We start from the raw sequence: 17,371 nt of genomic DNA on the forward strand, positions 1-17,371 counted from the left end.
TCTGCTTCCCCCCCCCCAACACACACACACACACCCCTGCAAGGGTTAAAGGGGAAAAAAGGGCAAATATTGCGAGTGCAACAATGCTGAGGATCCAGTGCAAATCACACAGAGCAAGGTGCACTGAGATTTGCAGGAGGCCTGATCTGCTCCAAACTCACTCATCTGATACAGTTCATATTTCTCGTTTTATGTCATCTTGGGAACGCAGTAAGTTTGCAGGCAAGTGCAAAGAAGCTTCGTCCTAGAGCTGAACGTATGCTTGTCTTCAGACTGCTAAAATGTGCCCATGTTATGGGAGTTAATATTTTTAACCTTGCACAATTTCTTAATTTTTTCTCATAGTTAAACTTTACCCGTGCTCATTACAAAATTCTTGCTGTTAAATTATTTATGCCAAACAATCAAGTGTTATACCTTTGCAGATGTCAGCAGATAAACAGAAAAGCAATGTTGCATGATGGAGTTTAATGCTGTGGAAATGTCGGGGTGCTCGTTTTAAAATTCCACTGACCTTTGCTGTCCTTTTTCCAGTGCCTGCTTATTGCCATGCTAAGGGAACACTGCAGTAAAATTAGGAATTTTTATATGCAACTCCTGAAAGTCAATATTTAAGGAAAGCGGATTTCCTCAATTACATCATCTCTCATTATGCGCTATCAAAAAAGACAGCATAGAGGCAGCATTATATCTAACATAGGCGATACATGTGATAAAGCAAAGAGAGTACAAAAAAACTCCAACACAGACCAACTAGAGGATCGTGACAATCGTCAGGTCACAAGGTAAGGGGCGCACAGGAGCATTGTGTCTGCCTATTGTTGCAGTAGGATACGGTGACACAAAGATGTTACAGGTCTGGGATTGTTTTGGGGGCTCGTTTCTTTCCCTGCAAGCGATCCGAGCGCTGTGGGACCTGTGTAACAAGGCAATAGTGTCTGTGAAATAATGAGCAGAGGAACGCCGCGCTGTTCTTCCATTGCAATGTTAGGTGCGATGTTGCACACTAAAGCACCAGATCAATACTTCCAGCAGCAAGTCGTTCAATACCCCTGAATTATTGCTTCATTTTTCTTCTTATTATAGATGAGTTGTGTTATTATTTTCCCCAAATCGATATTTTACAACCTTTTTTATCCGTTTCTCCATAAATTTTGTGATTACTTTAAACTGGGAATTCCGGTACACTAAATAAGATGCAGTATCTGAGAGGTAGTGAATGTACCAACATGATTTTTTACTTGAGACACTATGCCCTGCTTAAAGGCAGATCCTAATCAATAGCTAAGTAGGAAAATTTTTATGTAAGGAGGTTGGAAACAGCACAACGCTTGCAAAAGCAAAATTCAAATTCCTAGAAAATATTAGAATGTGATAAAAGAACCTGGTTTTAGAAGCACAGGGAAAGAGAGGTCTGATGGGCACTTTGCGTCTGAAATTTAATTCCAAACAAATATGCTTTTTACTTCCCCTCAGCTAAAGGGCGACCATAATTCACTGAAATTGTTTCTTACAAAGCAGATAATCCTGTGCACCTTAGAGTGATTTAATTAGCTTCCGTAGCTGTCTCCTGCTAAGTGTTTAAAGCATCTGCAAATCAAATCATGTTAACTCATCTGCTGCACTACTTTCTTTGTTCTATGCATAGGACCTTCCTAATAGCATTAATAGAAGCATGGGTTTCCCTGGAGAGGGGAGTAGCAAAGTGAGTTAATTACATAGTTATTGTAAAATTGTGTACATTATTCCACAAGATACGCAGGGTACGTATCAAGGTACTACACAGAAAGTAATGATGATTCGGGGGGGCGGGGGGGATCCCAAGGACCACAGTTTTGTAATGTGGAAGGTCTGTGCAGATTCCCACTGAAGTCAGAGGAATTCTGCCCAGCTCCTGCGGTCCAGTCTCCCCGGCCTGGCCACTCTCCGACTGCAGCGTGATATCCTGGCAATTAACTACATATCAGCTACGACTTGTGTCCTCATACTTAGTGGGAATTACAAGACAGATCTGTAGGAGGTACAGTAATCTTCATTCAATGTTTTATAACCCTTTAGAAATTTAAACAAAAAAATGAAATCCCTGGCATTTTATACTATAAATTGTATAGATTTCTGCTCACACCCACTTGGTCTAATGAGACACAGCATCCTAAAGCTCTCCAAGAGTCCAGCAACTCCTTTGGAAGTGGGGCATCAGTACTCCAGTGGGGCAAATAATTCATAACAAATCTTTTCCTCTCACTAAGCCTCCAAAGAGACATTACAGTCCAAAGGACTTGTTAGCTGGAAGTATTTGTCAAATATTTTTTCTCATTAATCCTAGCCTTATAGATCATTAATGAGTAGCTTGTTACAAACATTCGGTTTAAATTCTCCGGTTACAGCATACACCCAGCGATGGCATCACTTCACCGGTGTAAACCTCTGTGGGTTTCAAGTCAGGAATATTTTCTATTTCCTAATAACTGGCAGTAAATTTTACAACTTTGTTTCCAAGAAAAGACATACGCGAAGTTGAATTTCCATGATATGCTCTGAATTCTTCCTCAAAATGGATTGTCTTAGCTAACTCGCTTGTTCAAACATTCACAGGGAGCAAACACTACAGGGAAACTGAAGGAAACTCATTGCCAAAAAACAAATGAATATTCATAGCCCTCAAATACCCTTATTTCCCAGCTTTAATCAGCATGAACATCTGTGAAAAAAGGTCCAAAGGGGGAAATTGGAGAGGGGAGGGGGTCATTTCCATCCTTCCCTTTAGGTCCCATTTAAACAAGACTCGTTTGTCTTTTTAACAGAATTTGAGAGAGATGCAGGGATGAGCAGCTTTGGTGGAGAACAGCAGAGTGGCCTTCTCTCTGGGAAATTTGAGCCAAATTCTTCATTTTAGAACAAAAAATACTTAACAAGGGTTTCCATTTCTGCCCCTGACCTGCCATAGTCTTCCACAGCTCCGAGAGCCCCCTCTATCAATAACAGGCAGCAAGTACATCGCCTGACCCAACAAAACTAGCAGGGCAAAACAGACTCTAAGGTAAACAGATGAGGCATGTTTTACTATCTTCCTTCTAAATAAGTGGCATGCACAGTTCAATGCGAGATATAAAGGAAAAAAATGTACATCAGAATTTAAAAATGGTAGGGAAAATATTATTGTTTCTTAGTACGATGACTTCGAAAACTTATAATGACAACGTAACTGCTATTTCCAGCAGCTGGTATACAACACACTTGTGAATTCTGGAGAGAACTTCTGTTTGGAGCAGTGACCTACTCAGAGACTACCTTTGGAAAAAATATTTTTCTTGCCCAAGTGACCTTTCAACAAGAATTCATGCTTACTTTTAACAGTAAAATCTTGCTTTTCATTTTTACAAATGCAAGCTTGCTGGTAGAGCTCCCTGAGCACATAAACTATATGTTTTCACTTGACCAGTTGTTATCTGCTAATGAAAGTACCCCATAGAAAGCTCAGAGTGGAATATAGTTTGGAAGTTAAAAACAAAAAGGGGGAGAATAATTGTAGGAACTACTCTAACATTATCATACTTCGGACAAGTCACATTTCCATATAGCACCTAGCACGTGGTGTCATTAAGGGTGCAACTCTTCTCACCTAGTTTCAGCCACACAGGCACCTATTTGAGCACCTCTTTAGAGCTCATCTCCAGGCAGAGGACAGCAAGAAGAACTTCCTAATGGAGACTCATCCTATGCTGAGATAGGTGTTCGAGATCGTCGGAGGGATCGTACTCCAGGGCTCACAAGAGAGAGCCCCTTGTTCGCTGTATTTCTAACCATTATGCTGACAACATAAAATCATCACGTTCAAAACAGATAAATCCCACCAGGCAAGCTGCTGCAGTGCTAAAATAGGTTGGCAAGTTTCACGATTATTCACAGACATCGCAGGTTTTGTACTGTAATTTTCACAGATTTAAAATGGAGAGCTCTGCACCGCTTTCTGTTTAAACAAACGTGTATTTTTGATAGAGGACTGTTACAACATCTTAAGTTCCACATGCACTTTCTGTCCCATGGGGACTTAAAAAATAATTTTGTTAGTTGGTTGTGTGGGGTTTCTCTTTTATTTTTTTAATTAACCCTCTGTCTGCTGGGAATGGGGTTTCCTTTTGTTAACCACCAATGCTGACACCTGGTGCGTATGCAAGAGCAGCTCAAGTTCTCAACTCTTGATGCAAAGAGGTTAACCACAATTTATGCCAACAGGAAAAAGGTGAAAGATTACATTTGGGAGGGAAGGGAGGGGAGGGAAAATAAAGATGAATGACATGAATTGTCATTGCGCTTTTCTACATTAGTCTTTGACTGTACGGAAAAACACTGAAAGATGAAAGAATAGAGGGTATGGCCACGCCAAAACCTTACTGCAAAGTGTGCTCACACCATACTGTTCCTTAGCAATATCAGTAACTGGCTAATGACAGATATTTGCCAGAAGGTCCTAGGGAAGTTTATTGAGATTATTGAAACTTCAGTGCAGATTGACTCTAACAAAATTTTATTTTCTCTAAAATATTAGTCAACCACTAGCATGAAATAAACATGGAGAAATGCCAAATGTCTCAGATCATTTAAAATACTACAATTACAACTCCCTTCCTTTCTGAGCTGCTTGTTTTTCCCTCTGTTGGCTCCTGTGATGCCAGCAACGCATCGTCTCTCCAGTTACCGCAACCCACGGGGACACGTCTGTGCTGCAGACTGCAGTATGTTATACACAGAAATACTCAAACTGACTCTAAATAAACTGACAATGGACACTGCAAACAGCACCAGGAAGCAACTCTGCAGTGATTTAGGCAGGCCTGAGAAGCTGCCAGGATTGAGCCTACCCATACTGGGACTAAACTGTTTCCAGCATCTCTACCCAGTCACCACACCAGTCCGCGCTGCTGATGCACTTGATATCTTCATTACCGAGCAGAAGGGCCTGTATGAGTTCTTGCAAGATAGCAGAAAAGTACGAAGAATTTCACATAGCATGCAATAAATTGCTCTTGCATTCACTGAGATGAAAGGCTGCAAGTACAAGATTTTCCTTTTATCTCTATATTAACAAAAAAGCCAGAATCTGTAGACATGGGCTATATTGGGGGCACATCTACTCCACAGTCATTGCTATCAGTGAGCTTTAACCAGGCTAGATAAGCATTACTGGCTGCGTAGCAAAGCTAGTACAAAATTCAAAGCAAGCAAGGCTACCCAAGTCCTGCCTCTAGGGAAGTGAAGATCCACGCTACGCTTCTAGTCTGAGTCAGCTGCACAGAATTAACTTATGTAACAAAATGCCCAAACAAAATGAGGCCCCACTAACAAGCACCTCAAAGGATTAAGCACAGCTTAGAGAGGCTATTCTGCAGGTAGCGCTGTGCAAGAGCATGCCTCGGGCAGTTGCATGCTAAATTCACATTCTGATTTCCTTGCCAGCACCAGCACACCATGTGCACAGCCACCTCTGACAACCCAGCCCACAGTTTAGCAATTTTTCAACACCACACAGTAAATCCTACACGCAGCTCCAGGCAGAAATCAGAGACTGCTGCACCCCATCAGAAATGCAGGAAGGATGAGTTAGCTAGTATCAATATAACCAAAAGACAATCAAATTGCTCAGCAAAAGGGTCTATGAAATATTTCAGTGGCAACAAGTAGCCTAGGACTCAACTTTATGTTCTAGCTGAAACACAGTGCCTTGCCTCTCTTCTTAGGGCACAGGATCAAAGTGCATGAAGGTAAGTTGTGGCATTATAGCAACTGCTGCTTTTATAAACAGCCCGTTTCTGTGGCATTTACCTAATCAGAATATCCACACGTTAAGAAACAAGACAGTTAAGCCCCCTGTAGAAACTGAGAAACTCCTTTAGCACAATTCAGGCTTTTTAGAAATTCATCTCAGCTCTCTGTTTTATTGGCCATTTTTTTAAAGAGGGAATAATATCTTATCAACTGACATGAGCTAAAAGGAGAATAAAAAAAGATTAACAATTTCAGTCTGGAATAAGAGAGTTTTGAAGCAAGGGCATGAAAATTTAAAGGTTTTTGGGTGGGGATAAAGAAAAGAATTTACAAGGCTTATTTTGTGAACCCAGAGGGTTAATTTATCACAGAGTAAGTCTGGAACTTGAAAAGCAAAAAACAGTTTATTGGCTTTGAAGGTCAGATAACTACGTTATATCATATTCAATAGGTTAAGGTTCCAAGGTCTACAGGGTTGCATGACAATTGCAGGAATCCTTATAAAGTCTAGTTTATACCTTTATTGTTAATAGCTTTCTAATCCTTTACCACAAATTTATAGTTTAGAAATGGCAACACATCTTAAAGATTAAAGGTATGTGACAAACAGTTCATGTCCTTTAATAATCAAATCACATAGCTTAGATTGGGGGCTTATCAGGCTTTTTCCTACTCTATGGTTTCATAGGTAGCGAATACTTTATATCCCTATTACATGAATGATGAATGGGACCATTGGTTATGGGCTGTTATTTGCTTGGCTGTAGTCAATATGTTTTCTTTGGACAGGGACTTCAGTGATTTATTTCTCTTTTGGCCTTATCACTTATTAACTCAGGGCAGACAGAAAAAGCCAAGGTTGTGAATAAGGACTAGTGCCCATTTAGATTTCTAATATCAGAGAAATATTCTTTTTAATGATCCAGCTACCCTTTGCTGCGTAGACTGTGATTGCACTTCCCTCTAACTAGAAAATAAAGGTCATATTTCTTGGAAAGTATATACATAAAATATGCAAAATGATATGTTTCCTTCATAGCCAGCTTTATTCTGATGGTTGCTGTAATTGCTTTCATTTTGCAGCTGTCCTACAGGTACACTGCACACTTTCAGTGATTGTTTTTTGCAGTGTGTTATGGTGCTGCCAGTGTTTAAGAAATACGAAAGAGATGAGGGTTCTGTGCTCTTATTAGCATACAAAAGGGATTTTCCAGTCTACCTCTGCTGCCCCCTCACCTTCTGGTAACACCCTCTTCCCTGCAATCAACTGTGATTCTTCCCAGCTTCCTTTCCTGAATTTCTGCAAACCAAACTACCAACTCTTCCTAATAATATTCCTACCCTTCCTCCCAAAGAACTGTCCACACTGCACAGTACTGTGCAATTCCTAATAAACACCAAAAAAAAAAAAACTTTTGTAAGAACATTCATCCCCTTCCAACAAATAACAAAGACTGAAGTAATTTCTCCTGAGAAAGCTCACTCCAAAAAAAATATATTTTTTTCACTAAGAATTTCCAAAGAGACCAAGCAGGCAAGGTGTTAACACTGACTCAGCAGCGTAGCTAGGTCAACGGACTGAAGCTCAAAAAGGGCCAGGTTCAAGTTTAAATTCAAATAGAGATTTCCTGAAGGTAACTTTCCCTTTTAAAAGCAGATAACTCCCAAGATTACACTATCTGTTTGGGCGCTTGAAGGAAGCGGTTGCACTAACCCCTCCCTTGTCTTCCCATCTGTAGTTTAGCTGCAAGCACCCCCGAGCCCGGAGCGGTGTGACGAGGATCAGTCGCTCAGGGACTACCACCAACCCTTACCTTAGCAGCCAGCCACACGTGCTGTGTAACTCCTCCTCCTTGATTTAATCCTTCCTTACTTGACTGTGCTATAGTGAAGAGTCACCAGCTCCTCTGTCCCTACCACAGTTTCTCTCTGAGACCACGAATGGACTTTTAAGTGAGAGTCCAAGTACAGAGTAACTGGCAGCACATGGCTCTCCTGGTCTTACTTTATGCATAGCAGTATGAGGGAAAACAAGATACCAGCTCTTCTTTCAAACTTCACAAATTCCTTTGTATGGAAGGATTCTGCTCTGTTCTTCAGTAGCACTCCGTGACTATCTAACATTGAGACATCTGATACTTTTTTATGCTACACCTCCTATTAATATTTACTAGTGAAAGACAGATAAAAACTGCTGTTAAAAGCAAATGGCATTCATTTGCTAGCTACCAGATCTCACAGCCGGTCACTCTTTGGGAGAAGTGATGTGCTCTACATTTCATTTCAGATTAACGATCGTCATATCTTTGAGGGGGAAGAATTTTATAAACACATCAGGATAAAATCCAAGACAGCATCAAAGATGCTGGCTTTTTGATTTTATTTTTATTGTTCTGCTGATGATGGCCTTCTCTCCTCATTTATACTAATCAGCTATTTGAGTGCTCATGATTTAATAATAAACACACGTGAATGGGGCACTGTAAAACTAATGAGGTTGTGTATTACTGACGTTGAGAATAACTGTCACTAGGCTTTAACATTTCTCAGGAACTAACAGCTATACAGCTATGGCCAAGGTTAGCTGGTGTAAGGGTCAAGCTCTGCTCCACAGGGATCAAGCCAAAGGCTCCAGTGGGGCTACAGGAACCTCTTGACAGCCAGTCTGTCTCTTATCACCATTTTTTTAAAAGTCTACAAACTCCAGAACTCTGCATTCTGAAAGCTGATTGCTCCATTGATTATGTATCTTTTGAACCTTGCACAGTCATCGGCGCCTTCTTGAAAGCGGAAAACTTTCCTTGCAAGGGAATCATTGAAGTTTACCAGGCTACAAACTTCAGAGATTTGAGATCATTTTCTAAGTGGTTCCAATTCTGAACATACTTGTGAAAATGACTTAAACGTGTGCTTCTAAGGCCATGCACTGAGACTTTAAATAGTGATTGGTAGTTTTGGTCTCATACTCTTGGGGGTATTTGACTTAAGAAATGAAAGGAGAATGATTCTCAGAAGATGACTACCACTGCACTTCTGTAAATTAAAACCTTTAAAGTTAAAAATCTAAAACTGAAAGTTTTCCCCTTCAGTTTTTATCAAGGCTTTCGAAAATTTTGCTCAACTCATCTGTGATATCCTGTTTATACAGATTCAGATGATCTCAGAAGTAAGTAAAGGGTGAAAAGAGGATGCAGCAGAGATCTTTCACACAAGGGTATTTCTTTAGTCTATCTATTGGAGTGAAAAGTTCTCTTAAAAGCCTTAGGACATTCCAAAGAAACACACAGTTTCCCAGAAATTTTGTGACTACCCTGACCTTCATAATGTTCATATTTCTACATCACTTCACACACAATGGTCCTAAAGCATAACACAAACACTCGCCAGTCTTCACACTGCTCCACTTTGACCTACTCTTCCTTCTGGAGTCATACCGCATCCCATAGCTTGTTGCAAACCCCACATGAACTGTGGGAGAACTTCTGTCTTTCTTGGTACACTGTCAGCATACAAATGATTTAGCCTTCACTCTCCCTGCAAGACTAACGCAAACGCTTCCCTAAATTCCAATCAAAATCCAAATACGTAACCAAATTTCAGCAAAAGGAAGAGTATTAGGAGTGGAACTCTGCCAAGAAGTTGAATTAGTGCTATCTGTAGACACAACCTTAGTGACAAAACTAGGAACTTCTGGCCCCTATGTAGTCCTTTGCTCTAGTTTAGGAGCAAAAGCCACAAAAATCTTAGAGCGGGCAGGTGGTAGAAGACAAAGCACAATGCATTTTTATGGACCCTCCATAGGCTCTTTGCAATATGTGACAAGTTCTCTTTTCACTTACACTCATGTAGTCCTACTCAAACCTCATAGATTAAAAATCTCATAGATTTGTACCATTGTTCACAGCAAACTCCTGTGCAAATCATGCTGCTTTGTGACATACTCATTTTTGCATTAAAAAAAAAAAAAAGAAAGAAAGAAAGAAGAAAGAAAAGAAAAAAGATCTTAAAGGCTTGTCTGGATATCACAAAGTTCTACCAATTCTCATCACATATTTAACTCAGCCATATATATCCTGAGTCACCTTGGCAAATTACCTAGGGATCTCTATCTTTAATGGCTTCTTCCTTTATCTCAGTTTCTCTACTTGTAAAATAAGGGTAGAGATACATACCTGACTAATAAGTTGTGACATGAAGCTTAATTCATTGAATACTATTCAATACTTGAAGAGATTTACAGATGAAGGGCACCACAGAAACACTGACCAGTATGACTTTTAACTGGTTTGGGTATTTCTATATGTAGTATGAACTTTTAAATGTTATTCCAAAATGAACATACATGGAAGATGTGTTCAGACTTCTGTATTTCTAACAGTGTTTTCTTAGGAATGTCAAAACTCAAAATCTAAGCAATAACTGCTATATAAGTGCATGCTAATGGCTTGCTTTGCAGATGGAATATAAAAAAAACCCACTATGCTTTCTTGTAAGCACAGGGCTGAGACTGGTTTCTTTCTTTCAAAAATACTTACAAAAGCCAGGATTTCTCTGTATATATGTGACCTCGATTCCTAGATGGCACATGGACTACTTAGAGATCATGTTACTAAGTTATTTGCCATTAAAGGGGGGAAAAAAGGCCAAAATTAATGGGTCACTGGGTATTTTCTTCTGAGAACTTAAGTACTTAACAGTAAGAAAAAAACAGTTTACAGCCAGGTGGCTTGAGGGGATATTTTGTTGAACACTGATTAAAAATAATTTCTTCTAAATGAGACCTGACCACAAAATGGGACCATTAACGAGCAGGGACATTCTCACCAGAAAGGAAACTATGCTTGATCGACTCCTGTACCGCCCACAAACCCCAGGTCTTTTTCTTCCTTTCTCACTCACTCTCTCTCTCTCATTTTCCTCCCCTCCTCTTTTTCTCCTTTCCCCTTTTCTTGTTCTTAATAGCAGGGTAAATAAGCAGCAAGTGATGCTGAAATGTTTTCGGCCAAAAACAGAGGCCAAACTCCTCTGAGAAAACATTTGGCCTCTGTGGTTTTGTAATATGTTCCAGAACACTGAGTTCACTGAAGAACATTGTGAAAAACTCCCATCGTCTGGAATGATGCTGGGGAATGTTACTGTATCCGAACTTCCAATTGGTCCATTTCCTGCAGGCCTTGTTAAAAAAAAAAGAAAAAGAAATAGTGCTATGTGGGAGTTAAAACATGTTCTCATGGGAAAAATGAATGGCAAGAAATTCTAGCTTTAAAAGAAACAGCTAATCTGCTAGTTTGATTGTTCTTCAAAACTTACAATGAACCAATAATCCTAATTAAAAACACTTGGCCTAGTTTGCTAAAGCATCATAGCTTTTTCTATGCTTCGTTTGTACACACCATAGACTATTAGTTTTTTTCCAGTGCTCACTAACAAAGTGCTGACTTTGTTGGGATGGCTGAGCTAATTTCGTGAACTCAGTGTGAAACCTTAGCTAAACAAAATTGTGGTAATTTTCCTTAATTTGTAAAAGTGATTGGAGTGCAAACAAAATTTTCCTCTTGGGTCAATCCTATAATTTTCAATTAACTAAAACTAATCGGCAGGCGTGTACTGAACCTGCATTTTGTTTAAAGGGCACTTCTGAAGGTCAGAATGCATTAATTGTTTTTGTTTGAGTTTCATTTAGTCCTTTTAGAAAAGCACATTTCAGTTCAGGTTGCATGTAAAACAACTGAAAAATGCAAATTGTAAGAGGTACAATTTCAGTCACAATAGAACTTACGTATCTACCATAACTCCATAAAAGCTGCATAAGTAACAGAACCGCCCATGGACTGGAATCACCTTTGATTTTATCACTGCTGTTTAGGATTTCATAACTTTCATTTACTGAATGAAAAATAACACATTTTAAACACTAACCTGAGAACACATATAGGAAAACTCTCCCCACTGGGACTGCTAAGCTCCACATCAGTCAACTGTCTGCGTTTGGGCAGACAGGCTAAACCGTTGCCCTCCTTTTTCCTGGAAAAGCTAATTAATGATAATCTGAAAAGAAAACTAAAATGGGCCAAAGTCATTTTTTACCTTTATATTGCATAAAGAAGTCTGTAAAAATTTCCTTGCCCGGCGGAGGGCGAGGGGGAGGACTCCCTTTGTTTTTCTTCTGCACGCATACTGGACGTTCCCCCAGCCTAAGAAGCAGCACCCCAGTGGCTTGACAACTAGCAGGACAACACAACTTATTGTGAGCAAGATATTTGGAGGGGAATTTTGGACTGATTCGCAGTCAAACTGTCCAGAACTCTGGCTGACACTTTAACGTGGTATAAACTGGCAATTTGCACCAGCTGGCAATGTGACCCTTTGCTTTTGCTTTTTCTTTTATTCAAATGCATTCAAACCCTCATTAACATTTTTGATATGGCGTGTTATTATCCAATATATGAATTTCCCACCCATTGTCAAAATCATAATGCTCACAATAAACACACAGAGGCTCAGCAAATGCCTGCTGCTCAGACAGCAAGGCGATACACGGACACTTTCAGTCCTACTTTAAAGAAACCCCGTGCATAATCCCAACCAGGGGGAGAGGGTGTTTGGAAAATGACAAGAAAGCTTTATAAGGCACCTTTGTTCACATGAAATCAGGAAATTGCAGGAGCACCCCGCTGCCCAGCTGGAGCGCAAAGTCCGCTCTCCACCTCAAGCCCACGTGTGTATGTTCACAGCAGGAGCAGTATATGTGCCCACTGTAATCCAGAGCACCCCACTGCCACAGATTTTTATGATACGTCTTATTCTTAATGTTTTGGGAGCAATCAAGGATGGAAAAAGAAATTGCAGTGGGTGGTGAGGAACCACCATTCAGGTACCCAGTTGCAGGAGTAGCACTGTCTGGGTTATAGGTCTAACAAAAAGCATGTAAGGATAAGCATGTCATAACTCAGACTAATCCACTAATTTTTTAGCATGCATAGCTTCTGAGGAATAAGTGACATGCATTCTTTTTAAAAAGTTAGGCTGCTACTTGATTTATTTCCAGTGTGGTCCTTGTCACTACAGAGACTGGTTTAACACTGACAGCACCTGCAATCTCCTAGCAGTATGTTTTCCTCTTTGTTCACAATTTTTCAGGCCAGATCAGTTTACGCAGCGGTCTGTGTTGGATGCCACCCCAAAACACACTGCGACTCACTATGGTGATAACATCAACTGTGGTGAAAGTTACCTGGCCTCCCCAGGGCGCGGGGACAAGGGTTTGACAGCGAGACAGGCAGGCAGGCCACGGCTTTGAACGCTTGCTGGGCCAAGTTACTATTACAAGATGAGACAGAGATACTCAGCAAGAAGCTTCCTGGAAAGCAGCTTTTCCACTGCACTGGTATGTTTGGCTCTTGCTGTTTGTCCTCTCCATAGTGGTTTAGAGGTTGGAGCATCTGTTTCTCTCCTCCCTCTATCTCCCCCTCCTGGGAGAGGGGGTGCAAATCTGAAGAGACATCCCATGGCAAGGACAAACAAGCAAAGAAAAAACCCACATTGGTATATTTTCAGATTCACCTCTATGGTCACTCATTGCTGGAATCCAACCTTAAATGGGTATCTTCAGCGAAACGCTTAGCCAAAATAATAAAATACAGTACAGCTTTTAATGACGAAAGCAGAAGCACCAGTGAGTGTGATATATTGCTTGCCCTATTTCTTCCTGATATACCTAACACTCAAGCACCCTTACCTGTGTAAATGAATCTTCCAGGCGTTCCCTTGCAGAACTGCTTAGACTTGTAGGACAATGTGACTTCTACAACGCCGGGGATATGTCGAGGAGGCGTCTGCACTCGGATGGCATGAGGAGTAATCAGCTAGAGGAAAACACCAGGAAGGGAAAAAGAAAAAAAAAAAAAGCACTGTTAGATGCTGAATACTTCTTTAATAACACTTTCCTCTCAGATCACAGTAAACAAGCTTTGAAACATGTAATTAACTTGTCAATGTTTGAATACAATCTTGATGTAACCCACACAAAAGCCAGTGACTACAATATTTACAAGCATTCTCTTTCTCAGCTGTAACAATATTATTTCTGTTTTCATACATGGCAGGCACTTGCATCTTCATACAGGCATTAGCACCAGTTTCATGCAATAACTTGAGCTTACACCAGCAGGATGCTTATGTTCCTTCAGGTGAACATCAGGGTCATGACTACAAATTTGTGTCCAACAAATCTGACTGATAAATGACACACAGTTACATGTTTGAACATGGCACCGGAACTGAGACTCACAGCAGAATGCAAGGCAGGGTAAGCTCTTAAATGCACTGGTCCCCAGCTCATCCTCACTGACATCTGCATGCTGCAAAAGCACTATGTGCTGTTGTTTAATTATTAGAGATCCTTTTCTATTCATTTTGTAGTAGCAAAACTACATTACTGCAGAAATGCAGAGCTTGGTTTTTTAAGGATGCTATGTATTTCCTTGCAATGGTCAGAGCACTCAAGAGATATATCCAATATAATCATTTACCCATGAATTCCAGTCTGCCTCCTCCACTGAAATGACTGACACACATTTGGGGTGACTGTACAGTTAATAACTCCTGCATACGTGGATTTACTCAGGCACGAAGGAGACAAACTTAACTTTCTTCCTAATAGGGCTGGGGATTCTGATACTCTTAACACAAAAGACGGAGTCGGTGCTGCCGTTTCCATGTTCTAGACCATTTCGGCTCTGTTAACATTCTGGACTGGACTTAAAACGTAGCCCTTGAAATTAATACTAGAGTCAGTCAGGAGTTTCACGAATTTATGGCAGCTCGACTCAAATCTCTTCTGTGCTCACAAGCTACAGGATTGCCCTCCCCATCACTGAAACGTGCTCTCCTCACTCATTACGTCCTTTCGGAGGAGGACGGTAGGAAGAGGTGCATAGAGAATGTGACATGATTGTGCCCAGCAGCCAAGACGCAGCTCTGGGACATGGAGAATCCTTCTGTCATTGACCAGCACATTACCGGTCCCACCCACATCCAGAGAGGCAAATGGGACCAAGGCTACACCAGCCTTGACAGTAAGAAAAGCCTTTGGCACCCTAAGCAGACAGTGGAGCGCTCCATGCTGTTGACTGGCTCATACTCAAATCAAAAATCAAAGGGAATACATTTCCATAGAAAATATCATATTTGATTTTTTAAGCCAAAAAGCTAATTGTGTTTTTATTTTTACTAAGAGTCAAAATTTTCAAAATCATATTAAAGAACTACAAAAAAACTCCAGTCTTTTAAACAGGTTTTTTGTTCAGGGCACAGGACTGTTGCTCCTAACTCATACTGTAAACTGCCACGAAAGTTAAAATTCCCCAACAAGCAGCCTGTAAAAAAGCACAGGAGAGGAATGTCTGTCTGAGAGCCATCTGTGTTACTGTGGGAAATGGCATACACAGTAGGAAGTTCCCCAAATTTAAAAATTACTAAACCAAGTTGAAGAGTAAAAGCAAAACTGCTAGGACCAAGTACTTTTTTTTTTTTTAAATGATTCAGTCTATAAACTTAAAATTTATAAATTATATAAATAAAATATATAAAAACTATAAAATTAAAAAAAAAAATTAAGCACACTTCCAAGGATTCCTTCCACTTAAATTGAGTCATCTTAAAGCTAGGCTGATCAAAGTCTTAAAAGTCTAGGCCAGTCCTCTCTATGCCCTCAACAGTCAGTGAGCGCAGAAAGCACCATCAAATAGCAATTTATTCCCCATGCTTTAGACATCTCCAGTTTGGAATGAGCTGCCCTCTGGAAGCATCTACCTTTCTCCAATGAACCGAGACGACAAATTTAGACTAGGCACTTAGCCACAGACATCTGAAGATAGCTGAGATAAATTCCACCCTCAAATGGTTTCAGTTAACTGGGTGAACTGGCAAAATGAGAAAAGTTTCATGACATTTTTTTTTTTTTTGGGGGGGGGGGTAATTTTTATAAAAACAGCCAAGGATTTTAATAGTAAAGGTTAACATGCTAGTCTTACTACATCAGCATATGCCTTGCACCCCTTACCCCCATTCTGGCATAAACTTTAGAGGCAGCTTTTGGTCGCATCTTTAAATTTCCCAGCATTTACTGGTCTGTCACCACTTTAATGTTCTTCAAACATAATTTGTGGCATTTTCCAATACTCATCTTCCCTGGTTCCCAAGAAATGTCTGACCTATTTATGGTCCATTGTTACAGAGAGCTGGAGAGAGTTAAGCAAGTTTCCTGGTTTGTTCTCCACAGTTTGGTTTTCCTTTGTGATCTGATGTAAATAAGTTTAACTGTGTTTAAAACCACAAATATACAATACTGTCGCCCACACATTCCCAAAGGGTGAACATTATGTCTGAAATCCTATGGTTTAGGATATATTTTAATCCTCTCTTCTCTAGAATTGAAGTTTGGAAGATGTATCAGGAGAATATATGTGCCCTCTTTTTTAGATTTTTCTCCTTATCACCTGCTATTGACCCCTGTAAGAGATACTGAGCTAGAAGGATCTTTTTTCTGGGTCAGTACAACCAGTCTTAAGTTCTCATGCACACTCAAAGGAATCGGCTAACTCTGTTACATACCAGCATTCCTCTTTACCGTCATCATCTTAAGAAATTGGCTTTAAGGGAGAAGCATTTTCATTGCACTTATAAATACGCCCTCCAAACCCTGCCTCTGGTCTAGAAGTCTGATGCCACGCACCAGCATTGACAGGATCCGGGTTATAAACCAGGACAAGCTCTCCCCGAGTTGCTCTGGTCCCCTTCTGCAATGGCAGTGACCCAGTGGGTGCTACCTGGATTTGCATACACCAGGCCCATCCAAGACTTCCATCCAAGATTTCCATCCAGCAAATCTGCTGCTGGCTTCAGCGACTCCAGGATTTGGAGATCCTCTCCTAGCTACACTACTGACCTGCAGCCTGACTTTGGGAACCCACTCCACCACTTCCTGGTGTGTTTTCTCCTCCCACCTTTGCACTGCCTGTACCATCTTCACAGCAGAGTCTGTCTGCTGCATGTACAATCAAAGAACGTATGTACAGCACCTGGAATATGTAAGCTCTTAGCATCAAGGGATATTAAAACTAAAAACAGAACTTCTGGAAGCCCGAGTCCCAAATTGTTGGATGCTGGCAGAGCGTTCTGGCGAAGCTTCGCTACACAATTGCCCTGTTGTTTTTATAGGCATCGGCCACTGCCTGCTGCCAAATGCAAGATACGGGCTGAGCTCTGTGAACCTATGTATCTGACCCAGCTTTGACCTCAGGTGGAAACGCTTGGACCACTAACAGATATTATAATAGCCGTAGGAAATTACATGCCAAGAAATAAGAATTTGTAAATATAAGTTACCTACATTTCTGAAGCTCTTTTTTTTAAAACATAAATCTTGAGGAAGGCATTAACCTGTGATTTGGAGATGAAACCACAAGCCAAAATCCCAGATCCAGCTTCCTCTTCCACTCCAGCATTTGGCAAATGGAGCTCTGGAGCTGGACATAAAGCTAGCAACTGGGCTCTTCTTCCAAGGGATTCTCAAGCAAGCTAGTCTGATATTTGGCAACTGCAC

The 17,371-nt window shown here is 40.6% G+C and overlaps 1 protein-coding gene across 8 annotated transcripts in view; it reads right to left on the reverse strand.

Moving 5' to 3' along the window:
• The window catches only part of EBF1 (EBF transcription factor 1), a 269,357-nt gene that overhangs the window by 53,052 nt on the left and 198,934 nt on the right, over positions 1-17,371 (reverse strand). For all 8 annotated transcript variants that reach the window (XM_062587651.1, XM_062587650.1, XM_062587649.1 and 5 more), the window contains exon 10: positions 13,505-13,631. In XM_062587651.1, coding sequence (XP_062443635.1) covers positions 13,505-13,631 — 127 coding nt within the window. The remainder of the gene's footprint in view (positions 1-13,504; positions 13,632-17,371) is intronic.

Source organism: Rhea pennata, chromosome 14, assembly GCF_028389875.1.
Source record: "Rhea pennata isolate bPtePen1 chromosome 14, bPtePen1.pri, whole genome shotgun sequence".
Lineage (NCBI taxonomy): Eukaryota > Metazoa > Chordata > Aves > Rheiformes > Rheidae > Rhea > Rhea pennata.